At 47.2% G+C, this 27,864-nt stretch overlaps 1 protein-coding gene across 1 annotated transcript; it reads right to left on the reverse strand.

Moving 5' to 3' along the window:
* Positions 1-7,573: 7,573 nt before the first annotated feature.
* On the reverse strand, positions 7,574-27,595 carry TGFB1 (transforming growth factor beta 1). Its single transcript, XM_039369197.1, has 7 exons — positions 26,527-27,595; positions 16,545-16,708; positions 15,768-15,897; positions 14,532-14,609; positions 10,829-10,985; positions 9,972-10,128; positions 7,574-7,935 (listed from the first exon to the last, which is right to left on the reverse strand). Exons 1-7 carry the CDS (start codon positions 26,921-26,923, stop codon positions 7,777-7,779), a joined length of 1,242 nt encoding a protein of 413 aa, XP_039225131.1. The 5' UTR covers positions 26,924-27,595; the 3' UTR covers positions 7,574-7,776.
* Between the last annotated feature and the right edge of the window lie 269 nt (positions 27,596-27,864).

Below are 27,864 nucleotides of genomic sequence, written 5' to 3' on the forward strand. Positions count from 1 at the left end.
AGGCCTGCAGGAACGTTGTCCATGGGGTCGTGATGGGTCATACACGACTTCGCAACTAACAACAACAACTCTCCCTCCTGCAACTCCAGCACAAGGGCACCCAAATTCCATTCCCCCGCCCCCCTGCTGCTGGGAATCACTGCCCCACATGAGATCAGAGATCTGACATCAATGAGTATCAAAGAGACGGACAAATCCAGACTTTCAAAAACGCCGTTCAATGCACTGGGGAAGGCCCTGAGGTTAAGCGGCTGGGAGGGGTGTCAGCCCATCCAGATAGTTTTACAGGCTCCTGGGGGCGGTGGTGGTCAAGTCCACATCTGGATCCAATAGCACCTCTGGCCATGGCGATGAGGTGGGTGGGAAGAAGACTCGCTCCAGACGATGACCCGGTCGTCCGTGATGAGGTCCCAGAATACCTTTGGCAAGAGATCTGGAGATCTTGTTCTTGGCTGGATCAAGAAGAGACGGCTGTGTAGTTTTTTCAGCTGACCTGCTGGGGGTCTTAGTCACTTTCCATCCCCTGATCCACATCAAAGCCACTCAGAAGCTGCTGATGTGAGCCACAGCGGGGAGAGGCCCAAAGAGAAACAGCTTGGGGGGATTAGATTTTGGCAGGTGGGCCGGGGCTGGCTGCACAATTGGCAGGGGGTGGCTGGGAAATTGTTACGGCAAAATCGGCCCTCGTCTTTCTAACTCCTGATAGAGTGGAAGATGTGGCATGCTGGCTGAGCCAGAGATTCTGGGAATTGAAGTCCGTAAGTCTTAAATCAAGTCGGCTGGGGGATTCTGGGAATTGAAGTCCATACGTTTTAAAGCATACGGCTGGGAGATTCTGGAAATCGAAGTCCATAAGTCTTAAATCATGTCGGCTGGAGGATTCTGGAAATTGAAGTCCATAGGTCTTAAATCATGTTGGCTGGGGGATTCTGGGAATTGAAGTCCATACATTTTAAAGCATGCCGGCTGGGGGAATTCTGGGAGTTGACGTCCATATGTCTTAAAGCAGGGGTGTCAAACTGGTGGCCCGCAGGCCAGATGCATCATGCACAGGCCACGCCCATCCCGGCTCTGCAAAGACAAAAAACGTCACGATACGTCATGATATGTCACGTGACACGATTGAGTTTGACACCCGTGTCTTAAAGCATGCTGGTTGGGTAATTCTGGGAGTTGAAGTCCATACATGTTAAAATGTGCTGGCTGGGGGGTTCTGGGAGTTGAATTGACCCATCTTAAGGCATGCTGGCTGGGGAATTCTGGGAGTCGAAGTCGCTGGTGGGGGAATTCTGGTCGTTTCATCCACATTGATTTTTACACCCTAAATCTCTTCATTGCAACACCTTCCTGGCCCCCTGATGTCCATCAAACTCTTTCTTGGCTTCTGGAATTAAGGCCCAGCATCCTGGGCCTTGCTTGGCTTCCAAATCCTCCTGGTGCCCATTAGCCAAACATGGGTGCTTTTTCCATCAACCACCTTGTGACTTGGTTGTTCAGAACTTTGTATAATGAACGTTGGTGGGCTTGAACCCAGCTCGGCCTCCGTTTCTGGGTGGCCATGACTCTTCTCTGCTGGGACGGGATGATGCTCAGTTTGATGGATGGACCACCCCAGCCTGGGTTTTGGAAGCGTTTGGCCATTCGGCTGCCCATTGGGAGTGACGTTCATGTTGACGGAGATAAACTAATGCACTAATCCGGGTGTGGATTGGCACTTTCCACCCAAGAGTTCCAGAAGGCACAAAGGTACCAATTCCAAGCAAAAGGCCGCCAATCTCTTGTCCATCCCTCCCTACAGAAGAGATTCCTTTCCTCTCCCGGGGTTAGGGAGCGAAAGAGATGAGACCAGTGTATTTCCGAGGTGCGGGAGAGAGACCTGTAGTTCTCTGAGCAAATTCTTCTGGGTGCTTAAGCCATCCTGATGCACCTTTTGCCTTCAGATGGCAGGAACAAGCCAACATCTATTCCACCTCTTGGCTAAGCTGCGTCACCCTCCTTCTCCTGTTTGAGGCGAGCGTGCCAAACGTGCGGGAGAGGGACCGGCCAACTCTCTTGCACGCTTCTGCTCGGTGCTGGGAGCAGACTTGCTCAATCTTGTGGCTGTTTGTACACCCCACCCCCTGCTCCACTGTGGCTGGTCTTGCTGGCACGGCCATAAATTCTTCCCTCGGCCTAGAGCAAAGCTTGCAAACAAACACTGATGTAATTCTCACAGGCCGAGGGTGGAGAAAGCACTGGGAATTACTCACCCCAAACTTGGACTTTCCTTTTCCTTTCCTTTCCTTTCCTTTCCTTTCCTTTCCTTTCCTTTCCTTTCCTTCCCCTCTCTTTCTTTTCTTTTCCTTTCCTTTTCTTTCCTTCCCTTCCATTCCCTCCCTCCGTTCCTTTCCTTTCCTTAACTTCAACTCCCAAGCCAGCATGTTTTAAGATGGGTGGACCTCAACTCCCAGAATTCTCCAGCCAGCTCTCTTGGGTTAGGTTAGGGTTAGGCTGGCTGGCTGGGGAATTCTGGGAGTTGAAGTCCACCCATCTTAAAGTGACTTCGAAACTCTGCAAACTGACCGATTCTCCACTCTAAAACTACACAAGGATCTGGGAATTTGCACTCAGCACGATCTGAGTCTGCAGCTGAATCACAAGTTCTCCAAAAAGTAAATGGCTTTACAGACAAGATCGGTGGATCTGTTCTGCTGCTGTCCTCATGAAATGGTCCATTTTTACGGAGGTGCGTTCTTTCTTCCGGATACTGTTTACATCCCTTAATGGCCAGCCAGCAGGAATGTTTGCCGATAGAGTTTATACAGCAAATGCTTGAAGCTATTTTTAAACTTCGTTTTGGCGCCCACCCCAGTTTCATTCAGCTTCTCCTTTCAGGGTTCTCGATGGGCCAGGAAATACAGGTCATCCTCGACTTAACAACAATTCGTTTAGTGACCGAAGTTACAACGGGACCGAAAAAAAGTGACTTATGACCGTTTTCACACTTAACGACCGTTGCAGCCTGATCAAATTCAGGCGCTTGGCAAATGACCCATATTTATGACGGTTGCAGTGTCCTGGGATCCCACGATCTCTTTTTTTGCGCCTTTCTGACAAGCAAAGTCGGAAAAAGACGTGCCCTCTACACATGCTTGAAAGCACTCTGTCCGAAGCCTTCAAAGTGGCCGAAACTTACGCCCTGGGGTCACCCCAAGGGTTGATGCCAGCCTGCAGCTCCCCGTTTCTGCCGGTTCCAATCTCGCAAACATCTTTTGTCGTTGTGGGCAAGCTGTTACTCACACCACTTCCTGGCCAGCTGAGAGCAAAGCCTGTGCAAGCTAGGAAGAAGCCGTGTCATTTCCTCTCCCCGTGATCAACGGCTTCTCCGTCTTTAAAACTTCTTTCCGGAAGTCTAGATTTACCTGCTGTCCATCCCCCCGTTGCAATAGGCCAGGTGTTTTTTTTCCCCGTCAGGGGCCCTGCGCCAAAAAATGGCGGTGCAGTTGACCCAAAACTTTCTTCTCTCTCTTTCTTAAAATGAAAAGAAAAAGCCGAAGGGGTTGGAATAGAATCACAGAGTTGAAAGGGACCTTGGAGGTCATCTAGTCCAACCTCTTGCTCAGGCAGCAAACACTATATACCCTTTTGGACAAACAGTGGTCCAGTCTTTTTTTAAAGACTTCAAGTTGTTGATGGAGGCTGCCGGATCTGAGGAGGTCAGATGTTGTGGTACGCCTTTCGTCACAAAATGAGCATTGATGTCGGCACATGGCACTGATTGATCGATTTTTATTGATTAATTTATTATGCCATCCATCTCTCCTACAAGGTCAGGGGTAGGCAACCTTGGCTCTTTTATGACTGGTGGACTTCAACTCCCAGAATTCCTAAGCCAGCGTGGTTCAGCATGGAAACCTCTCCCTTTCCCCTCAGCGTGACTGGCTCAGGAATTCTGGGAGTTGAAGTCCGCCAGTCATAAAAGGGCCAAGGTTGCCTACCCCTGTCCTAGAGGGAGCTGGGCCGTGTGGTTAGCATAAACCCAGACCAGAAGTAGGCAACCTTGGCTCTTTTATCACTGGTGGACTTCAACTCCCAGAATTCCTGAGCCAGCCACGCTGAGGGGAAAGGGAGAGGTTCCAAGCTGAGCCATGCTGGCTCAGGAATTCTGGGAGTTGAAGTCCACCAGTCATAAAAGAACCAAGGTGGCCTAGCCCTGGCCTAGGCCTGTATTTCTCAACCTTGGCCACTCGGAGATGGGTGGACTTCAACTCCCAGAATTCCTGAGCCAGCATGGCTCAGCTTGGAAACCTCTCCTTTTTCCCTCAGCACGGCTGGCTCAGGAATTCTGGGAATTGAAGTCCACCAGTCATAAAAGAGCCAAGGTTGTCTACCCCTGATCTAAATGATGGTTCTTCTCTCCCTCCCAACTCTTTAAAATTGCCTTGTTCAGGGATTCAACCGTGCCAAAGTTGTGCAGGCAGATCGAAAGCCCCTGAAAGTGCTTTTTTTACACACACACACAAACACACACACACACACACACAGAGAGAGAGAGAGAGAGAGAGAAACACACATCTCTGCCATCTGTCCGTCAGAATAAAAATTAGAATTATCTTTTCGTTTTTCTCTCTCTTCTCCCCTGCAGCCTGCAGAGGAAGAAAGCCGGGCTATTTTGGGGCTCCAACATAATTGTGGAGGCTGTTTGTTTTTGTTGGGATGCAGTGCTGTGTTATTCTTTCGCATGCTGAGTGCCTCTTCCACAATAGAGGCGCTCCTGGTCGGCTGCTGTTTTCGTCGGAGGAGCCAGATGTGCCTGGGAATTTGTTCCGCCTCTCGGAGCGTTGCTTACGAGTCTCACAATCTGATCAGGAAATGCATTTATAGGGAGCGGAAAACCCGCTCTCGGCTGTTAGGATGATTGCTATTAATCTCCCCGGGGCTGTTTGGAAAGGCTGTTGTCTTAAGCTCTCCTCCAGCAGCGCAAAGCCGAACCAAAGAATGCAAAAACTATATTTTTTGGGAGTGGATGCATTTTGTGATTGGTTAAATTTGGGTCCTGTCTCCTCTCAAGGCATCCGAACTCAACATTTATTTCCCTCCTCACAATAACAAGCCCTCTCTGAGGCAGGCATGGGTCCATTCACACAAGGCCAGTGGTGGGATTAAGCCGGTTCGCACCACTTCGGCAGAACCGGTAGCTAATTTTTTTGTTGCCCAGGCCCAGAACGGACTTCCAGAAGTGGCATCCACACAGAGAACCGGTTGTTCACCTATTTGAATCCCACCACTGCCCAAGGCCTTTAACCCAGCTGACCCATTAGTCCATTTTATTGATTGGCACGCTACTCTTGAGTCATAAACATCCCAACTGGGCTCACTTCAAGGCCCTGGGCCACCTGCAGACATTGTGGTCGTAAGTTGGGGACTACCTGTATGTATTCATTTATAATGTGGATTTATATACAGCCACCTGAAAAACAGATATGCTGATTTTTAAAACAGTGCAACACCCCAAACTCAGTCAGCAGGCCTGTTCTGATAACATCTTAATCTGTTGGAAATTAAACTATGTTCCTGCAACAATGGGATCCTAAACAAACCAAACCAGTTGGATTCCTACAACATCCACTAAAACATACCAAAAAAAATAATCACCAGGGTCAAAACTGGCCCACTATTATTATTTATCCTTATTGTCTTCTTTAGTCCCTTACTCTTCTTGGTATTATTATTGTTGTTGTTGTTGTTGTTGTTGTTGTTATTCATTGCACAGTCAGCCAGATGTTCAGACTGGATTTGGCATTTTTGTCTACCTATGGAGTCCTTACCAAGGACCTGTGATAGGCAGATGTGGTTGATGGTATTGCAGATCTGGTCACAGGATGGAAGCTGTTCCTAGTAAGGCTGCCTTTTGCAATTGACTGCTGGCAAATTTGTCAATGCCAGTGGTGTCCAAGTGACAATTCGCTATCAGTCAATTGCAAAAGGTAGCCTTACTAGGAACAGCTTCCATCCTGCAATGATGATGATGATGATGGTGTTTCTGTTGCTTTGCATGTACACTGAGAGCTGCCACACTGGAGACAAAATTCCTCTGTGTCTAATCACACAAATAAAGCATTCAAAGCTGCTTAGCATGGACATCTGCAGATAGGGGTTAAGATCCTCACTTTTTTTGACATCCTCCCCCCCCTTCCTGGGTATCCCTACCAAATTATAGTACTGGGCTAATGCCCGGCCCAGGTTTGTCCCTGATCTAGTTCAGGATAAATGCAAATCTTTCCTTTACCAGGTTGTGTGTAAAACAAGTCACCAAGTGAAGCCACACAATATGGTTTTATTGGTTTGGAAATTGCACGTTACATAAATACAGCCATTTATCAATGCACGTTTAGGGTTGAGCGCTTGTGCGAACCCGCCCAGTTTGCGGTGTCTGAATTTACTGCCGATATCAGGTCATCCTCAACTTACGACAGTTCATTTAGTGACCGTTCGAAGTTACAACGGCACTGGAAAAAGGGACTTGTGATATTTTTCACACTTACAACCGTTGAGGCGTCCCCACGGTCGCCTGATTTACATTTTGGATGCTGGACAACTGGCTCATATTTTTGCGACTTTCTGACCAGCCAAGTCAATTGGGGGGGGGAGCCAGATTCGTTTAACAACTGCAGCGATTGGCTTAACAAAAGAGGTTATAAAATGGGGCGCGACTCACCGGAACAGCTTGCTTAGCCACGGAAATTGTGGCCGTAAAGTTGAGGACCACCCGTATTTCCTTCCACAGCTGGAACAGCCCAATCCACCCTGCCTTTTTATGGTTATCCCAGCACTGTATGAACCCCAAAGAGCCCCCCACCCTTTTTCCCCACCCCCCCTCCAATTTCTCCCCCAGCATCTACCAACAACTGGGAAGTGGGGCCAGCAGAACCACAAGATAGGAAGTGAGTCATTCACCCCATCCAGTTTTGGGGTTTTTTTCAAGAGCGAGGTCCGAACATTGTCCAAATGTCCGCATCTGCGTGCCGTGAGACAGAGTCTAAAGCAGAGTTTTATCCGGTTTTGGGAACCTCTTCCCTTCGCCACAAAATCCAAAAGCAGTAAATCAGGCATCGTCCAGCGACCCAAAACTCCCCCCCCCCCAAAGTTTGGGCATTTGGAGAACATTCCTCCTGGATCTTCTGAACGAGACAATTCCGGACTCTGTTCCAAAGTCAACACACGGCGGCCCTTCAGCAGCTTTATCCCTTTTTTTTTACAATTCCTGAACCCCGATCAAATTTTAATTTAGTTCTTTGTTTGTTGCTGTCTTGCAGCAAATTGCTTCCTCCCACTTCTCTTAGCAAAAAAGGGGCTTCTTCTTCCCGGCCTGTTCTTGGTGCTGGATCCGTGTCTCTCTTCTTCCTCCTCCTCCTCCTTCTTCTTCTTCTTCCTCTCTCTCTTTCTCTCTCTCTCTCTCTAGAGAAAGTTCTCTCCACCACGAAGCCAAATAATTAAAAAAAAAAAGAATCCTCACCTCCCCCCCCAAAAAAACATAAATTTACCAAATAATAATAATAATAATAATATTAATAACAATATAAGTTGGTTTTTAAAAAAAAAAAAGAGAGAGAGAGAGAGAGAGAGAAAGAAAAAAATGCCTTTTTCGGGAAGACGAAAAGAAAAAGATGGGGAAAAAAGGCAGAAGGGAAAACGAAGCCGGCGTCCTTGCACTCCTGACTCCTTCCCCAGTGGGACCTTTCAGACATTCCAAACTGACCCGAACGGCAATCCCAAGTCCGCCACCGATCCTATTTCTCAGCTACACCGGCAGGATTTGACAATCATGTTGGAAAGTTGTTCTACTTTGGCTTGTCGCCCGACGTAGTAAATGATGCCCAGTGGCTCCAGCTCGTCGGGGACACAACAGGGTGCGGCTGAGGCCGAGGGGTTGTGCAGGTTGTAGAGAGCGAGGACCTAGGCGGAAGAGACAAGAGCAGCCTGCTTAGAGATGCAAGATTTCATAGTAAGGCCACACACCTGGAATACGGCGTCCAGCTTTGGTCACCACATCACAAAAAAAAAAAAGCTGTTGAGACTTTGGAAGAAGTACGAAGAAGAGCAAAGAGAGAAGCAACCTGGAACGAATCAGAGAGAGAAGCAACCTGGAACTAAGGAGAAATTTCCTGACAGAACAATTAATCAGTGGAACGGCTTGCCACTAGAAATGGTGGGTGCTCCAACACTGGAAGTTTTTAAAGAGGGACTGGACAACCATTTGTCTGAAATGCGATAGGATTTTCTGCCTGAGCAGGGGGTTGGACTAGATGACCTCCAAGGTACCCTCCAACTCTGTTATTTTATTCTATTCTATTCTGTTCTGTTCTGTTCTATTCTATTCCTCCATTCCATTATTCCATTCTATTCCTATTCTATTCCTATTCTATTCTATTCCATTCCATTCCTATTCTATTCTATTCTATTCTATTCTATTCTATTCTATTCTATTCCATTCCATTCCATTCTATTCCTATTCTATTCTATTCTATTCTATTCCATTCCATTCCATTCCATTCCTGTTCTGTTCTGTTCTATTCCATTCCAGTTCTATTCCATTCCATTCCATTCCATTCTATTCTATTCTATTCTATTCTATTCTATTCTATTCTATTCTATTCTATTCTATTCTATTCTATTCTTCTATTCTATATTCTACCCATCAGATGATCGAATATCTTCCCCAAGTGACACAATTGTGCAAAACTTTTAATTGGAAAGTCTGTTTTATTCTCCTCTTGTTTTTTCCCTACTCTAATAACCAATGGTTGTGTTCCTGTCTTTTATTGTACTCTTTTTAGGGCTAAAGCTGGTCAGACACCATAATAAAGAGGTGGGATTGGACTGGATTGGATTGGATTGGATTGGATAGTTTAGCCATCCAAACGAAGCCTTCAACACAGCTCTGGGCCACCCACATCTTTTCCCCCTACCATCTTGAACCCAACAGGCCATCAATCTTGGCTGGTTGAACGCCAGTCCCTTGTGCAACTGTTTAGCTCATGCCTTCTTCGGAGGGAGGTGCCAGCCTGTAAACCAACCGCAGGGTGGCTGAGTGCCCTGCTTTTTCATCCAAAGCCAGGAAATTAATTATCCTTCCTTGTTTTTGAAAACAACCCCAGTAGAAAACCAGGGATGTCCACAGAGCAGGGTCATTAAACTCCTAAAAAACCAATAAGGGCTTGACCGTTCCATAACCTGCAAATGTAATTTGAAGTTTATAAAAGTTGGGCCTGCTTCACAAAGGATGGGAAATTAGTATTCTTGCAATATACTTATCAATATTCAACTAAGGGGGAGATGATATATGTATATAGGTAGTCCTCGGCTTACGACCACAACTGAGCCCCAAATTTCTGTTGTTAAGTGAGACGTTTGTCAAGTGAGTTTTACGATCTTCCTTGCCACAGAGTTGTTAAACGAATCGCCGCAGCGGATAAGTCAACAACCCTGTTGTTAAGTGAATCTGGCTTCTCCATTGACTTGGCTAGTCAGAAGATCACAAAAGGGGATCACATGATCCCAGGACACTGCGGCCGTCATAAATATGAGTCAGTTGCCACACATCTGAATTTTTATCACGTGACCACGGGGATGCTGCAACGGTCGTAAGGGTGAAAAACGGTCATAAGGTATTTTTCCCAGGGTCCTTGTAACTTTCAACGGTCGCTAAATGAACTGCTTTGAGTTCAGGATTACTGTACGTGCCTCTTTTCTTTTTTTTAAACACACATTTTTAATATGCGGTTTATTTTTTGTTTTCGTAATAAAAAATAATTCCCCCTTTTTTGGGAGTTTTGTGTAAATACAAATAAAAAAGTTGAAAAGCAAAAAAAAAATAGTATTAAAAAAAATCAACCAGGGTGTTGAGGGCACCGTCTCAGCTGCCATCTTGACTTTTTTGACCACACTGGCCAGACAGCCCTGAGGGAAATGGGCAAACCGCTTTCCTTTACCTTGCTGTATTGAGTGTCCGAGCTCCAGAGATACGGACAAGGCCCCATGCAGAAATTGGCATAATAGCCTTTGGGTTCGTGGATCCACTTCCATTTTAAATCTTTTCGGAAGTCAATGTAGAAACGGCGTACGCAGCAATTCTTTGCTTCTGGTGATCTAGGAAAAAGGAGCCATAAAAATGCCAATATAATAGAGTAGAGTAGAGTAGAGTATAGAGTATAGAGGAGTATAATTATAGTATAGTATAGCATAGCATAGCATAGCATAGTATAGTATTGTATTGTATAATTATAATATAATATAATATAACATAGTATAATATAATTATAACATAACATAACATAACATAACATAACATAACATAACATAATGGAACAGAAATATAATGGAACAGAATGGAACGGAACAGAAATATAGTATAATGGAATGGAACGGAACAGAACAAAAATATAATGGAATGGAACGGAACAGAACAGAACAGAACAAAAATATAATATAATGGAATGGAACGGAACAGAATTACTTTGCTTGGCCAAGTGTGATTAGGTGTTCAGCAGAGAGATGGCACAAGGGAAAAAACTGTGTCTCACATATTTATTTGACTGATTGATCAATCAATCAAGTTTTAAAACAGCTGGTGGTGGGAAGCACCCAGCCTAGCAGGGACAAGGGGTCAAGCACAAAGCTAGCCTGGAGTCTCTGCGCAAGCGGAAAGGGGCTAGAAAAGAACATCCCCAAAGTTCCTTGGAGGCTTATATATTCGGTGACTGCCAGTCTGGGGAGATTCCTGTATTAGAGGCAGAATGTAATAAAGTAATAAAGCTCAGACTCTGCTTCACCCCTGACAGCGACTTACTGACTGCTGCAGAACTCTGCATCTGGAGCGGCCCGTTTTCTCCGCTTGTGACTTGAGGAATCAGCTCGTTCCGGAGTGGTGGCCATGATCAGCAGGTACGGCCGCTGCTTTGTGTCCAGACTTAATGGTCCCTGGTCCCCTCTTTTGGTGGCAATGCCTGCAAAGAAAAGTGGAGTCACTGACTTGCATTCTCCACAAAGTGACATGGGAGGCTCTGTTGAACTGGGAATCTGTTGCGATTTCCTCAAAACTCAGCTGGAAAACCGCTCTAAATTTTACCATGGATGCATCAGGAGGGAAGGAAGAATCCAAATTACAGGTAGAACAGACTAGGAAATAAGAATAGAATAGAATAGAATAGAATAGAATAGAATAGAATAGAATAGAATAGAATAGAATAGAATAGAATAGAATAGAAGAATAGAATAGAATAGAATAGAATAGAATAGAATAGAATAGAATAGAATAAGAATAAGAATAGAATTAGAACAGAATAATAATAATAATGATGATGATGATAAAGTTGGAAGGGACCTTGGAGGTCATCTAGTCCAACCCCCTGTTTAGGCAGGAAACCCTATACCATTTCAGACAAATGGCTGTCCAGTCTCTTCTTAAAAAATTCCAGTGTTGGCGCATTCACCGCTTCTGGAGGCAGGTTGTTCCACTGGTTAATTGTTCTCACTGTCAGGAAATTCCTCCTTAGTTCTAGGTTGCTTCTCTCCTTGGTTAGTTTCCATCCTTGGCTTCTTGTCCTGCCTTCTTCAGGCGCTTTGGAGAATAGCTTGACTCCCTCTTCTTTGGGGCAGCCCCTGAGATATTGGAACCCTGCTATCATGTCCCCCCTCGTCCTTGAGTGAGCATGCCAAAATAAGTCCAATTAAACGGGAGAAGAACACCCTTTAATAATATGACAAGTAGCTCTTGATTACGACTGTAATTAAGCCCAGAATTATAGCTATACGTCATGTCTGGTTGAGATGGTGGCTGATTTTGTGAGCTTGTTTTGAAGTTGCGTTAAGTGAATCCATTGTCCCCAATGGGCCTTTCTTCGCCGGCAACTGGAAGTAAAAGCCAGTTTCCAACCCAAAAAAGGATATAAATTGCGGTCTCATGACTGGGGGGGGGGTCATTGGAACTTCAAATCTGGGTCGTAAGTCATTTCTCGGGAGGTCCGTCGTAACTTTGAACAGTCACTAAGCTATTGGTCATAAGTTAAGGTCTATTTATAATATAGTACAGTGTTTCTCAATCTTGACAACTTTAAGACTGGCTGGGGAATTCTGGGCGTTGAAGTCCACCCGTCTTAAAGTCGCCAAGTTTGAGAAGCAAAGAGAAGAAGGGAGGTAGCTTCCGATATTCACAAGCGACTCCTCCATCATTTTGACCATCTTTTGACCAAAGCTTTCCTCTTAACTCATTACTCATACATTCTGAGCATCCGAGCACATGATGCAAGGTTGGCAGACAAATCAAAGATTAATTTTCTTTCCTTCACCCTCTTCTCCTCCCCCCCCCCAATCACCACCAACAGAAGGCCGCTAATTCCTTGCCAAAAAAAAATCTGACCGAGGCTTTCGTAAGCCGGAAGTCGCCCCAGAGGGAGCCTATTGCCTCCCTGATGACTCAACACGCACAACCCCAGCCACCAACGATGGGGGGGGGAGTGGCCGGCAGCTCCGGCGAAACGTTGAGACTGAAACGGGAAGGAGAAATTGGTGCGCTCATCCAGAGGTGCTTTGGGAGGAAGTTTTAGGAAGAATTAACGTTGCTAGGTGTGTTTTGGCGGCAAAATTCTTCAGAAGGGTGTATGCCTGGCAAGCAGGATCCCTCCAGTGGACTCTGCACATGGCCCCATCCTGATGGCCAGTGTCCCCTAATTTCAATCACCATGATACAAAGAAGAGGTTGAGACTCTAGAACAGTGATGGCGAACCTTTTAGAGACCCGAGTGCCCAAAGTGCAACCCAAAACCCACTTATGCATCGTTTGGTGCCGGGTGGGTGTGGCCCATTGGGTGGGTGTGGCCCATGGGGTGGGCGTGGCTGCAGTGGTAACGGCAGACTGGGTGGGACTAAAAAGTTCAATCAATCAATTCCAACTTTGCAAGATCTTTTTTTTTTCCCGCGAGAAGTTGAAATTGACTGATTGAACCTTTTTTTTTTTTGCACACGGCGGCGGAGGCCTAAAGCGAAAAGGTTTTATAAAACTCAGCTGAAGGCCTAGGACTGGGGCGACGGGGCACGTGCCCACAGAGAGGGCTCTGAGTGCCGCCTCTGGCACCCGTGCCATGGGTTCGCCACCACTGCTCTAGAAAGAGTGCAGAGAAGAGCATCAAAGATGATCAGAGGACCGGAGGCTAAAACATACCCGAAGGACGGTTGAGGAAATTGGGTATGTCTAGTCCAGGGGTAGGCAACCTTGGCTCTTTTATGACTCGTGGACTTCAACTTCCAGAATTCCTGAGCCAGCCAGGAATTGAAGTCCACAAATCCATGAGTCATAAAAGAACCAAGGTTGTCTACCCCTGGTCTAGTCTAACAAAGAGACCTTGGAGGTCATCTAGTCCAACCCCCTGCTCAGGCAGGAAACCCTACACCATTTCGGACAAATGGCTGTCCAGTCTCTTCTTAAAAACTTCCAGTGTTGGAGCATTTACTGCTTCTGGAGGCAGGCTGTTCCACTGATTAATTTGGACTAGGGGTGACATGATAGCAATCCTCCAATATTTGAGGGGCTGTTGCAAAGATGCTTTTCAAAAGGCAGATGCCTATGGAGATTCTCAGCACGGCTGGCTCAGGAATTCTGGGAGTTGAGTCCATGAGTCATAAAAGAGCCAAGGTTGCCTACCCCTATCCTAGCCTATTATGGGCACTCCTCGACTTACGACCGCTAAATGGTGTGGTGGTTAAGTAAGCCGAGTCTGATTCTACAACCTTCTTTTATTGGGGTTTTATGAGGCTGACATGGTTGTTAAGCAAATCTGGTCGTAAATTGGCAAACCCATGACCCTAGGATGCTCTAACAGCTAAACATATGCTGGATGTCAAGTACCTGAATTTTGATCCCATGAAAGCAGGGATGTTTCGACAGTCATAAATGTGAAGACTGGATATAAGTCACCGTTTTCAACGGCTGTTGTAACTTCAAACAGCCACTAAAGCAGTGGTTCTCAACCTGTGGGTCGGGACCCCATTTGGGGTCGAACGACCATTTCACGGGGGTCGCCAAACAACGCAGTCCGCCATTTTTTTTCCCCTTTTCCTTAGCTGTGCTACTCCCTTTTATTCTATTGGCTTTTGAAAGCCAATCGAATAGACTCTTGAATAGAGTCTAATTCTATTGGCTTTCAAAAGCCAATCGGAATTGTCCAGGCTGTCTCTGCCCTGCTGAGCCCGCCAAAAGTCCCGTTCTGCAAATGGTGCTGCACCAGTTGAGTAGTCCTCGACTTACGACTGGTTGAGTAGTCCTCGACTTATGACCGGTTGGGGGTCGCGGCATTAAAAAGGTTGAGAACCACTGCACTAAAGGAATAGTCATAAGGCGGGGACTACTGGTGTCTCCCCAGAGATTCTAGCCCACAGGGGTGTATGGGAGCTACAGCCATTATTTAGATAACTTAATAAGCAATGGGGTCAAATGAGACCTTGGCCAGGAGCAGACCCCACCCAGCCCAGCCCACTCTCCTTTGCCCAACTCTTACCTTCGATTTTTATCGTTAGATCATTTCGTTTGCCATCACAGGAACAATGAGTGCTAAGTCGAAATCTTCCCAGCTCATCTGAAAGACATACATTAGGACTGGGGGGGGGGGTCCAGGATTGGTGGTCTCCCTAAAGCCAGCATGCTGTTTCAGAGAAGCTTGGTGGACTTCAACTCCCAGAATTCCTCCAGCCAGCATGCTTTCTTAATAGAATAGAACTGGAAGGGACCTTGGGGGTCTTCTAGTCCAGCCCCCCACTTAAGCAGGAGAACCTATATCATCTCAGACAAGTGACTGTCTAGCCCAGTGGTTCTCAACCTGTGGGTCGGGACCCCATTTGGGATCGAACGACCATTTCACGGGGGTCACCAAACAACACAGTCCGCCATTTTTTTCCCCCTTTTCCTTAGCTGTGCTACTCCCTTGTATTCTATTGGCTTTTGAAAGCCAATAGAATAGACTCTCTTGAATAGAGTCTAATTCTATTGGCTTTCCAAAGCCAATAGGAATTGTCCAGGCTGTCTCTGCCCTGCTGAGCCCGCCAAAAGTCCCATTCTGCAAACGGTGCTGCACCAGTTGAGTAGTCCTCGACTTACGACCGGTTGAGTAGTCCTCAACTTACGACTGGTTAGGGATCGCGGCATTAAAGAGGTTGAGAACTACTGGTCTAGCCTCTTCTTCAAAATCTCCAGTGATGGCGCTCCCAGAACTCCCCAGCCATCATACTTTGAGATGCATGGACTTCAACTCCCACAATTCCCAGCCAGCGTGTTTTAAGATGCATGGACCGCAACTCCCACAATTCCCAGCCAGCATGCTTTAAGATGCGTGGACTTCAATTCCCACAATTAGCACTTTTTATGAGGTATGGACTTCAAAACTCCCACAACTCCCAGCCAGCATGCTTTAAGATGCGTGGACTTCAACTCCCACAATTAGCACTTTTTATGAGGTATGGACTTCAAAACTCCCACAACTCCCAGCCAGCATGCTTTAAGATGGGTGGACTTCCAACTCCCACAATTCCTCAGCCAGCACACTTTGAGATGCGTGGACTTCAACTCCCAGAATTCATCAGAATTCACCAGCATTCTGGGAATTGAAGTCCGCCCGTCTCAAAGCTGCTACGTTTGAGCAACCCTGCCTTATTTGCAGACAGGTTTCTGAAAATTGAGTCTACAAAGGAGAGCAAGTCCCCAGGGCCACCCCAGGTCATGCGCCCTCCTTACACCCTACCTCTACTTGCGAGCCACAACCGGAGGACGTTGGTGACATCAAAGGAGAGCCATTCTTTTTCGCTCTTCACCTTCACCGACAGCCCTTGCAGGTAGTACCAAGTGGAGTCATTCCCAGAGTGGGCTTTTTGCTAAGGACAGACGGACCAGACAGAACGCATCAAGGAGCAGCTTTTGTGCACATTTACCCAGCCGGACAAAATACCCTGCCTGCTTTCTCCTCCAGCTTTTGAGCTTTCGGTTTTAAAAGAAAAAGTTTCTAATCCTCAAAACGTTTCGCTGCTCTTTTTCTGCTACTGGGACAGAACCAAGAGGCAAAGTTTCCTCCCCCCCCCCTCAAAAAAGTGGTCCCTTTGGCAGTGTCATTTAACCTCACCACACAAAAAAAAAGTCGGTTGTGCAAGTGAGGTTGGCAATAACATTTCACACTAAAAGAAATTTAATGAGGTTTCGTTTTTCAATTTCCTTACCGTTACAGCAGGAGTGTCCAACCTTGGCAACTTTAAGGCCTGTCGAATTCTGGGAATTGAAACCCACAAATCTTAAACGTTACCAAGGTTGGACATCCCTGAATTAGAGAGATCTCCTTTCGATTCTGTCGTAACATCGAACGGTCACTAAACGAATGGTTTGCATCAAAGACGACCTGTATTCTGGGAACGGTTGAGGAGGAGCTGTCTTCACCCTCTTTCTCCCACACAAACTAGCTAGGCTTTGCTGTCTCTGGAATGCAGCCCCTCCCTTCTGGGAATCCAGACTACGTTCCACCCCATCCTACCTGGTAAAGCTCCATTCGCTGCTCTTGTCCGTTCCCAGAGGCGTACATCCTCAGCTCTGCACGGTATACCAAGTTGGGGTCGCTAAGGACCTGCCGGATTGGTCCGATTTCGAATCCAAAGTAGACGTTTTGGTCATCCTTCTTGTACTGGTCGCCGTAGCTTGCTGAGACAGGAGAGAGGAAGCAGAGCAGGAGTTTAGCCAAAGGTCTTCCAGCCTTGGCCACTTTGAGATGAATGGACTGCAGGATCCAGAATTCCCCAGCCAGCATGGGAATTCTGGGAGCTGAAGCCCACCCATTTTGAAGCAGGCTAATTGGGGGAATTCTGGGGTTCGCCCATTATAAGTTTCATTAGTGTTTTAGAGTTGGTAACTTTTAAGGCTTGTGGATTTCAACGTGACGGTTGAGGAATTCTGGGAGTTGAAGTCCACAAGTCTTCAAGTTGTCAAGTTTGGACACTCCTGGTTTAGAGAAAGAGAAAACTACCCATCAGTCTTCAGAGATTGGTAGAACTACATCTTCCAGCCGTCTCAGCCAGGAGGGAAAGGAGCAACTGACTGGGGGATTCTGGGAGTTGAAGTCCATACATCTTAAAGTGACTAAGGTTGAAAAATTCTGTCTTAAACTCAGCAAGGGACAAACTCTTTTATTCAGCCTCACAATAATGCAGCCAGGAGCTTATCCCGAGAAAAAGACCATCATGGTCCAATTCACACAAGCTTCTAAACCAGGGGTCTTCAAACTTGGCTGCTTTGAGACTTGTGGACTTCAACTCCCAGAATTCCTCAGCCGTCACGTTGAAATCCACAAGCCTTAAAAGTTACCAACTCTAAAACACTAATGAAACTTATAATGGGCGAACCCCAGAATCCCCCAATTAGCCTGCTTCAAAATGGCCGTGCTGACTGAGGAATTCTGGGAGTTGAAGTCCACAAGTCTTAAAGCGGCCCAGTTTGGAGACCCCCTGTTCTAAACCCAGGTTAACAAACCACAATGGCTCCGTTCATATGACAAGCAACATTCAAACGCGAACTATTGTCTGGCCTAAGGTGATGGTCTTGCCGAGTTTATTAACCAAATTTAAATTACAGGTAGTTCCCCCACTTATGACTGCAATCGAGTCCAATATTTCTGTTGCTAAGTGAGACAATTTTGCCTCATTTTATGACCTTTCTTGCCACAGCTGTTAAGTGAATCACTGCAGCTGTGTAATGAGTAACACAATCGTTTAGCAAATCTGGCTTTCTCATTGATTGTGCTCATTGCAAAAGGGGTCACATGACTCCGGGACGCTACAACTGGCACAACTACGAGTCAGTTGCCCTGAATTTGTGACCGTGGGGATGCTGCAACCTTTATAAGTGTGAAAAGCAGTCATAAGTCACATTTTTTTTTAGTGTCATTGTAGCTTCAAATGGTTACTCAAGAAGATTCATCACTCCCTTTTAAGCCAGCTCAGCAGAATCAGCAAATCAATCCATGGGTTTTGTGTTCAAGATCTGAGCCCAGCCAGCTCTAGGGGTCAGGCCCAGCTGTATGACCTCTGGGGGTCAGTTGTTTTCGGAAGACTAGCTCATCCCACCATCCATCCAGGCAAACCGGCAGATTTCCAGAAGACACACACCAACCTCAGCCCAACCTCGGGTTTTTTTGTTTTTTGCCCGTATGACTTCGTCACAGCATCTATTTCGGCTACAGGAAGAGGCTATTTTTAAAGTTTTTCTCTTCCTTGTGAGATCAAAGGAGCTTTGACTTTGGTCAAACAGACAGAGATCATGGGTTTGTTTTTTTGTTTTTTTTTTCAGTTTCTCTCCAAGTCTCCAACCACAGCATTAAGGATTGTTCGGTTTTTGTTTTTTGTTTTTTCAAAAATATGTACCGTCTTCCGTTGCAAACAAACAGGACACAGCAATTTGGAGAAAACAAAGATAGAATCCAGGGTGAGGAAATTGGAAGGAAGAAAGGAAAAAAAACTTCAGAGGAGGAAAAACAAAATATTTTGTATGTCTAATAAAAGAGAAGAGAGCAAGTAAACGAGAGAGAGAGAGAGAGAGAGAGAGAGAGAGAGAGAGAGAGAGAGAGAGAGAGAGAGAGAGAAAAGGAAAAAGACGATAGAAAGATGATAAAGAAAAAAGAAAGAAGGAAGAAAAGAAAAAAGCAAGAAGGAAGGACAGAAGAAAGAAAGAAAGAAAGAAAGAAAGAAAGAAAGAAAGAAAGAAGCAAAAAAGCAAGAAAGAACGAAGGACGGAAGAAAGCAAGAAAGAAGGAAGGAAGAAAGAAAGAAAGAAAGAAAGAAAGAAAGAAGAAAAAAGCATGAAAGAAGCAAGAAAGCAAGAAAGGATGGAAGGAAGGAAGAAAGAAAGAAGAAAAAAGCATGAAAGAAGCAAGAAAGAAAAAGAAAGAAAGAAAGAAAGAAAGAAAGAAAGAAAGAAAGAAAGAAAGAAAGAAAGAAAGCATTCCCCAGGTTGCCAACTGACCTAAGGAGATTGGCTTTGTCTGCTCTTCTGCCCTCCATTTGCAGAAAGCAGCCAATGTAAACTTGCAGAAGTGTGAACTTAACCAACCAGCCCAGGAAGAACGGGTGAAAAACAAAATCGCATTTTTCCAGAGACCGTCCTTCGAGCTCCCATGAAATCATATCGTGTTTTCCCTTCCAGATGTTGGGAGTCTGACTCAGCTGTGGGGTCATCTCTGAAGCTGCCAGATATTTTTATCCCGCGCCCAGCCTCAGCTGCCTCGGTTGCAAAGAGCTGCTCTGGGTCCTGCACCCCTTAAAACTGGGGTCCCCCAAAAAGGCAACTTTAAGACTTGCGGAGTGTTAGTTGAAGTCTGCAAGTCTTAGTTGCCCCGTTTGGGGATCCCTTCCTCAAAGCACCGAAGCCCTGGGTGGGGGGGGGGGGAGAAGAGAAGCAGGAAAGTTGGCTTCTCTGTCCACATCATCCCAGCCACCACCACTAGGGACCACTTCCCTATCAGTGACATGACAGGAAAAATTGGCCCCCAGGTTTCCCACTTCCCCTCTTTGGGTTTGGATGTGGTCATCTTTTTTTCATTGTTTCCAGATGACGTGGCCAAGGGGAGGAGAGTGGCTGCAATTTCTTGAGAAAAAAACAACAGAAAAAGGCATTTTACAGCTGATGTTTTACAGCTGCAAAAAGGGAGATAAGGCGTAGGGCCTTATCAGCCGGAGGAAATTCCCAAACTATTTTGGGACTTTCCAACATGACAAAGCCTAGAAATAAAACGAGGAGGAACCGGTTTGTCCTACTCGCTCCCCTAAATTAGAAGTCGTGGAACTCGGTTCCCCGCTGACCTCAGTTTTCCTTGATCCGATCCCGAAAAGGGTTTCTAAACGGAAGATCTTGCGTTTGGTCTTAAAACACACCGGCTAGGGGATTCTGGGAGTTAACATCCATCCGATTTAAAGCGTGAGCTCTGGGGAATTCTGGGAGTTGAAATCCATGCATCTTAAAGCATGCTGCCTGGGGAATTCTGGGAGTTGAAGTCCACCCAGCCAAAACATACAGTCTGGGGGATTCTGGGAGTTGAAACCAACCCATCTTAAAGCATGCTGCCTAGGGACTTCTGGGAGTTGAAGTCCACCCAACGAAAATATACAGTCTGGGGGATTCTGGGAGTTTTAAGTCCACCTATCTTCAAGTTGCCAAGCTTTATGTGTGTTTTTTTTTAAAAAGCCCTCCCTTTTGGGGTACACACCGTCTTCTTACTTCAGTGTAAACCTCACTGGGGACGCAGGTATGAACCACCGGTACCATGGCAGATATGATTCATTGTAGGCCTATTGCTCTCTCTGATGTAGCCCTGGATCTTCACTTCAGGGGGTTAGACTAGAAGACCTCCAGGGTCCCTTCCAACTCCTATTCTCCAAGGGACCTGAAGGCAGGACAAGAAGCAACAGGTGGAAACTCATCAAGGAGAAAAGCAACCTAGAACTAAGGAGAAACTTCCTGACAGTGAGAACAATTAACCAGTGGAACAACCTGCCTCCAGAAGAGGTGAATGCTCCAACACTGGAAGTTTTTAAAAAGAGACTGGACAGCCATTTGCCTGAAATAGGATAGGGTTTCCTGCCTGAGCAGAGGGTGGGACTAGATGACCTCCGAGGTCCCTTCCAACTCTGTTATTCTGTTCTGTTCTGTTCTGTTCTTATTTACCCCACAGAATTGACACCAGTGGCTGATCCTTTGGATCTGGAAAGTCTCCCCTTGGCTTTGGGGCGGCTGTGGGAGGACAGAAAAGGACCGGATGGGGCTTCTGGGGGGGGGGTGAAGAACCTCAAGCCACAAGGGGAAGTTGGTTTTGGGACCAGGTGGGGGTCCTTATCCCCGAGAAGGGGCACAAGACATCCGTCTTTGGAGCATCAGCTTATCAGCAGCCCCAAGGCTTTGCTAAGTCATGCTACCGGATGGGTTTGTGTCAGCTCTCCCCACAACGTGCACTCCCCAACACACACACACACACACACAAACACACGCACGTGTGGGGCTAGAGTCTTTGAGTCTCGCCTCTTGTGCGACTTCCCTCGTTCTCCCCTGGGTGACACTAAACCACAGAAGCCACTCGGGGCTTGTCTGTGGAAAAGCACTCTGCACGCGCACCCAGGCGCCCTTCCTACTTTTCATGGCACGGCTTCGGGCTTTCTGCATGGATGGGATGAATTGAGGGTGCTGGGCAGTGCCACTTTGGTAGGCTGGGCTGGCTGGCATGGTGTGAAACTGGCTACAATTTCATTGCACATGACAGAATAACAGCTGGGACAGGCCTTGGAGGTCATCTAGTCCATCCCCCAGCTCAGGCAGGAAACCCTATGCCATTTTAGACAAATGGCTGTCCAGTCTCTTCTTGAAAACCTTCAGCGATGGAGCACCCACAGCTTCTGGAGGCGAGTCGTTCCACTGGTTAATTGTTCCAACTGTCAGGAAATTTCTCCTTAGTCCTGGACTGTTTTTCTCCTCCTTTAGCTTCCATCCGTTGCTTCTTCTCCTGCCTTCCCTTTGGAGAATAGGTTGACCCCCCTCCCTCAAAGATTGGAAGACTGCCATCCTATCAGCTGTCATAAAGTGCCAGATTGAGGCCTTCAAATGTCAGAATCTTAATTTATTTTTATTTTTTTTTAACTTTCTGCCTCTTCTGTCTTTTGCAAGATTGGGAAGGAAAATTTGCACGAGGAGCTTGGAAAAAAATTAGGGAGGGAGGGGGAATGGGCCCTCACGCACAATCAGCAGGATATGATGATCAAAGCCAGTGAACCAAGGTGGCTAAATTAACAGAGCCTCCAGGGGCAGAAGCAGTCTACCTCAGGCGACCAGCAAGCAATCCATGGGAAACACGCTCCCCAAGTGAGCATAAATGCAATTTAACAACAAAACCGGACCATCTATTGCCAAGTGGATTTGGCTCAGTTTATACAGGTGGTCCTCAACTTATGACCACAACGAGCCCCAAATTTATGTTGCTAAGCCAGACAGGTGCTAAGTCAATTTTGCCCTAGATTATCACCTTTCTTGGCCTACTTGCTAAGCGAACCACCGCAGGTGTTTCAGTTAGTAACACAGCCGGCTTGCCCGTTGACTTTGCTTGTTCAGACGGTCGCAAAAGGGGACGATCACGTGAGCCCGAGACACCGCAACCGTCATAAATCCGAGTCAGTTGCCAAACATCTGAATTTTGATCAGTTTGAGGATGCTGGAATGGTCACAAGTGTGAAAAAGTCATCGTTTTTCAGTGCTACTGAAGCTTTGGTCACTAAATGAACCATTGTAAGTCAAGGACCACCTGTACTCAGGAGTCAAGTGATGGAAGTGAAGTGGATCGCACAAACAGCAAAAAAGAAAAACGGGTCTGTTTTTCTTTTTTTGCAGAAACCCGTCCAGGCCAAACCTCCTTTGGGGAGAATTTAAGCCCTACAGCACAACACACACTTACGGAAAAGTCTTCTTGTGCTTACGCAAACTTTTTCCCGGATTCCCGGGCTGGCTGGCACGCGCCGGGAAGGGGAGGGAAGCAGTAGAGAATCCATCTTACCTTCTAGAAGACCACAAGAACTACAAAAGTTGCCACCCACGCCTGGAGGGCCCGTGGATTTGTTCAGGCGGCACGCCAGCCACACCCAGCAGGTAATTACACCTTGAACCAAGACGGAGTTGGCTGCAATCTGGGTGGGATCTGTGTCTTTTCGGCAGACTCTTGTTCCCCCCCTCTCTGCCCTCCCCTCCTCTGTCTGTCATCTCCCCGCTGCAGTTCCAAGAAGTCCAAATGCTAATTTTTGCAGCCTGTGGGAAGTTTGATAGCCAGATATATGTTATTCTTTATACCCTTTCCATCTTCCCTTTAAAACACGAACAGAATCCACAACGGGGACTGAGAATCCGTGTCTCCAGCGTGTAACTGACAGTCAAGCGGAAACTCAGCGAATCGACTAAAATTGACCCAATCCGCCTATCAAAGGATAAGGTCTGCAAATACAAACAGGGTTAGTTAAATGAAGTCTTCCAGAGGGACTGCAGGTTCCCAACAGTAGACCCCATAGACCAGTGGTTCTCAACCTTTTTAATGCCGCGACCCCCAACCGGTCGTAAGTCGAGGACTACTCAACCGGTCGTAAGTCGAGGACTACTCAACGGGTGCAGCACCGTTTGCAGAATGGGACTTTTGGCGGGCTCAGCAGGACAGAGACAGCCTGGACAATTCCGATTGGCTTTTGAAAGCCAATAGAATGAGACTCTATTCAAGAGAGTCTATTCGATTGGCTTTCAAAAGCCAATAGAATAAAAGGGAGGAGCACAGCTAAGGAAAAGGGGGAAAAAATGGCGGACTGCGTTGTTTGGCGACCCCCGTGAAATGGTCGTTCGACCCCAAATGGGGTCCCGACCCACAGGTTGAGAACCACTGCCATAGACATACACACAAAACAAGGCAAGCACGAACCCCTAAAGGGTCACCCTAGAATCGGCTACATAGACGCTCCCCTTGTAAAACTCTGTTGCTGCACCCCATTTTCCTGCAGCTGTCCTGAAAGGCAGTCTGTTTTGCTTTTAGGGATAAAAGATTTCTTCTTTTCTCACAGGTGTCTGGATCGCATTTTTAATTTATTCTTGCAGGTTGGAAGCCCAAAATACTTTTCTGACAAGCCGGACGAATTACGTGCCCGACAGGGTGGCCACAAAACATGGCTTGCGATGGTTGGCGACGGTAAACCTGGTGGCCAGCTTCTTTCTCGCCCTCGCCTGTTCAGCTCCTGTGGTTTTTTAGCTTCAGGCCCTGATAGAGAGCCAAATGCATCCTGGTTAATTCTGCCAGCTTTGGCCTGGCTTTGGTCCTCTGCATGTGTAAATCCAGAACGTTACAGGCTTTCCTGCTCGCAAAGGAGGGTTGGACTAGAGGACCTCCAAGTATCCCTTCCAACTCTTATTCTGCCATTCAATTCGGCTTTTGGTCTGGGTAGTTCTTGACTTATAAGCGCTCATTTAGTGACCATTTGACGTTGCAACAGCACTGAAAAAAGCACTGATTATTTTTCACACTTATGACCGTTGCAGCCTCCCGGCGGTCACGCAATCAAAATTCAGACACTTGCCAACTGACTCACGTTTATGACGGTTGCAGCGTCCCGGGGTCAAGTGACCTTCTGTTGAGCAAAGTCAACGGGGGAAGCCGGCTTCACTTAACAACCGGTGACTAACAACCGCAGTGATCCATTTACCGACCGTGGGAAGAAAGGATGTAAGATGACGCAAAAGTCACTGAACGACCGTCTTCCTTAGGTCAGGTTGGGCTCAATGGTGGTCGTAAGCCGAGGACTTACCTGTACAAGGGCCAAGCATTCTCACCAGCAGCGGGACCTCAAGCCTGCCCAACCAACCTTGGTTTGCCCCCGCCATTGCTCCCCCCCCCCTGGGCGAAGCTGAGTTTGCAAAAATAGCCAGAGAAAAACACATCCGCTTCATTTACTTTGCTTCAGTAAAAGAGTTTCTACAAGTATAGCATTGGAGGCAGGTGGCGGGGCGGGGGGAAATACCAAAGAGAGCCAAGAATTAAGGGAGAAGCGTCAGGAGCTCGCACCCACCCCCCTTTCTGAAAATAAGCTTTTTTGGGGAAAAAAACACTTCCTCCTAAAACTACCGATTGGGCTTGCAGAAGTGAAACCGAGGCCCACTTTATTTTATTTTCCCCTTTGGAGAAAAGGGCCCGGGATTTAATCGCAGCATCCAGCAGAAGCGATCGGGATAGTTTTCCTCTGCCGGCCACTTGCCTCTTTCCTCTGCTCAGGTCACCTTTCTGAAAGTTAGCATCAGGCCGACCTGGGATGCTTGCAAGGAAGCCGAGTGAAGGTGCCGGAAGCTGTTTCCGGTCTTTGGGATTTGTGTTTTGGGCAGAAACGGGCAGGATGGAGCGACGAGCAAGTCTGTGATGCTGCAAGGCAAAAGTCTCCCTAACATGTTTTGTGTGTGATATTGTGTTGCAGGTACAAAGGGATAGAATTTGCATGGTGATGTCAGGATACAGGTCTCCTGGCACCAGCAAGGTCATATGGGATCAGAGAACTCCGTGTATTTCCATTCCATTCCATTCCTCCACTCCACTCCACTCCACTCCATTCCATTCCATTCTATTCTATTCTTATTTCCTATTCTTATATTCTATTCTATTTTATTCCATTCCATTCCATTCTATTCCTCCACTCCACTCCATTCCATTCTATTCCATTCTATTCTTATTTCCTATTCTATTCTATTCTATTCTATTCTATTCTATTCTATTCTATTCTATTCTATTCTATTCTATTCCATTCCATTCCATTCTATTCCTCCACTCCACTCCACTCCATTCCATTCTATTCTATTCTATTCTTATTTCCTATTTCCTATTCTTATTCCCTATTCTATTCTATTCTATTCTATTCTATTCTATTCTATTCTATTCTATTCTATTCTATTCTATTCTATTCTATTCCTTCCACTTCCACTCCACTCCACTCCATTCCATTCCATTCCATTCCATTCTATTCTATTCTATTCTATTCTATTCTATTCTATTCCATTGTACTGTACAGATAGTCCCCAACTTATGGCAGCTCAGCCCAAAGTTACTGTTGCTAAGCGAGATGTTTGTTAAGTGTGTTTTGTCACATTTTATGACCTTTCTGGCCTTAGTTGTTAAGTGAATCTCTGCAGTTCTGAAGTTAGTAACCCGGTTGTTAAGTTAATCTGGCTTCCTCATTGACTTTGCTTGTCAGAAGGTTGCAAAAGGGGATCCCGGGACACTGCGACCACCATAAATGTGACCTTGGAGGTCATCTAGTCCATCCCCCTGCTCAGGCAGGAGACCCTTCTCTGCTTCTCCCCCCCACCCCCTCCTTCTCCTCAGAATAACAGAGTTGGAAGGGACCTTGGAGGTCATCTAGTCCATCCCCCTGCTCAGGCAGGAGACCCATTCCAGACAAGTGGCTGTGCAGACGATCCAGTGACGGTCTATGGCAGAGATCTCCAACCATGGCAACTTTTAAGACCTGTGGACTACAATTCCCAGAATTCCCCAGCCAGCTCTGCTGGCTGGGGAATTCTGGGAGTTGAAGTCCACAAATCTTAAAGTTGCCAACGTCGGACCCCCCCCCTCCTCTATGCTTGGCGAAAGCGCCAGCATTTTAAAGCCTCTTTTCCGACTCACCCGTTTTGAACAGTTTGTCAAAAGGGGCGCCCCCAAAACTCCAGATCTCCTTCTACAGGGCCGAGGAAGTCCCCAAACCCTGAGATCTGAAGCGGGTTGAGATAAGTCCTTCTCCTTCCTTCTCCATCAACGGAGGAAGCATCGTCTTCCTTAAGGACCTGGGTCAGCCTGCAGCCAGCGTCACAAACCAGCCCACTCACCAACCAACCAAGGGACAATCTGCTGTTTCCTAACACCCCGGTGCTCCCCTTCACCGTGCCTGCCCCCCCCCATCCCATCCCCTGTCCGGACTCACGGTGGTCAACGGAGAGCATCGTGAAGCGGTGCACCTCCTTGGCGTAGTACTCTTCGTGGACGGTCTCCTGCGGCTCTTCGGCTGCCATTTCCCGGATCACCTCCAAGGTGCTGTTGTAGAGGGCCATCACCTCCTCCGACAGGACCCTCGGCTCCGCGTCTTCCACTTCGGGGGGCTTCGGAAACTTGAGCTTGCTCAGGATCTGACCCCGGATGGCCTCGATCCGCTTCCGTTTCATCAGGTCCATGTCCAGGGTCTTGCAAGTGGAGAAGGCCCAGCTGGAGCAAAGCTGCTGGAGGACCACCAAGAGGAGGAAGAGCCAGCCCGTGGCCTGCTGCGAGACCCCCGGCGCCCCCAGGAAGCCCCAGGGCCTGTTGCCGCTTCTTGACCCCATCATGGCGCTGTTTCCTCCCGTCTTCTGCTGGCAGCTGGCTGTCTCAAAGTTCTCTGCCTTTCCAGCTAAGGAGCTGGTGAAAGTTCCTTCTCAAAAAAGATCTTTGTGGTTCTCCCTCTGGCCGTCCAGCAGCCGTCCAGCCGGAGGGCTCGACAGACACCCTCCGGGCTCTCTCTAGTCTGAACCAGCTCAGCTTTCAGGCAACGGGTTTCCAGGAGGGACAGACACTCACGCTACTGCCTGGCACCACCGAGGCAGCCCATGTGTCCGGATGCCGCATCTATCCAAACACCCCTGGCACCGGATCAGAGGGTTCCCGTGCCCCTCTCTGGGCAGAGGCTTGCAGAGTCTCCCGGCTTCGCTTCAGGAAGCCTAGGGGGTCCTCAAGAAGCTGTCACAAGCCAGAGGCCTTGGGACCTCACCGGAATGTGACCACGCTTGGCAGGCAGGCAGCGCAGGCAGGCAGGCAGGCAGGCGGTCTTGGGGAAAGGAGAGCCTCTGGGTCAGCCCTGGCAGATGCCACCACTTCTCCTCCCCTGGAGCCAACTGGCCCGTCCCTGTCTTCCTCTGCGTGAAGGGCTGTAATTTCACCACTCTTGTCGGGACTTGCTGACGGCGAGCTCGGAGGTTTATAAAGCCGTTTTTTGCCTCTCCCCGGCACCGGCTCCACCCAGGAAGTGGAGGGAAAGCCCTGTGCTGTATATAACTTGCACTCAGGGAGAGAGTGGTGGACAGTTACTCCGGAAAGAAAGAAAAGAGAGAAAAGAAAGAAAAAAGGAAGGAAGAGAAAAGGAAGAAAAAGAGAAAGAAAGAAAGAAAAAGAAAGGAGAAAGAAAAAAAGAAAAAGAGAAAGAAAGAAAGGAAAAAGAAAGGAGAAAGAAAAAAAGAAAAAGAAAGAAAGAAAGGAAAAAGAAAAAGAGAAAGAAAGAAAAAGAGAAAGAAAA

The sequence above is a fragment of the Crotalus tigris genome, unplaced genomic scaffold (assembly GCF_016545835.1).
Source record: "Crotalus tigris isolate CLP2741 ecotype Arizona unplaced genomic scaffold, ASM1654583v1 scf7180000020990.9691751010:1144802, whole genome shotgun sequence".
Classification (NCBI taxonomy): Eukaryota; Metazoa; Chordata; class Lepidosauria; order Squamata; family Viperidae; genus Crotalus; species Crotalus tigris.

Coding starts and splice junctions, on each gene's coding strand:
- TGFB1 (XM_039369197.1), bottom strand. CDS start 26,923: ATGATGGGGTCAAGAAGCGGCAACAGGCCCTGGGGCTTCCTGGGGGCG. Junction 10,986..14,531: donor TCTAACGATAAAAATCGAAG/GTAAGAGTTGGG, acceptor TTTTCTTTGCAG/GCATTGCCACCAAAAGAGGG. Junction 10,129..10,828: donor GCAGAGTTCTGCAGCAGTCA/GTAAGTCGCTGT, acceptor CCTTTTTCCTAG/ATCACCAGAAGCAAAGAATT.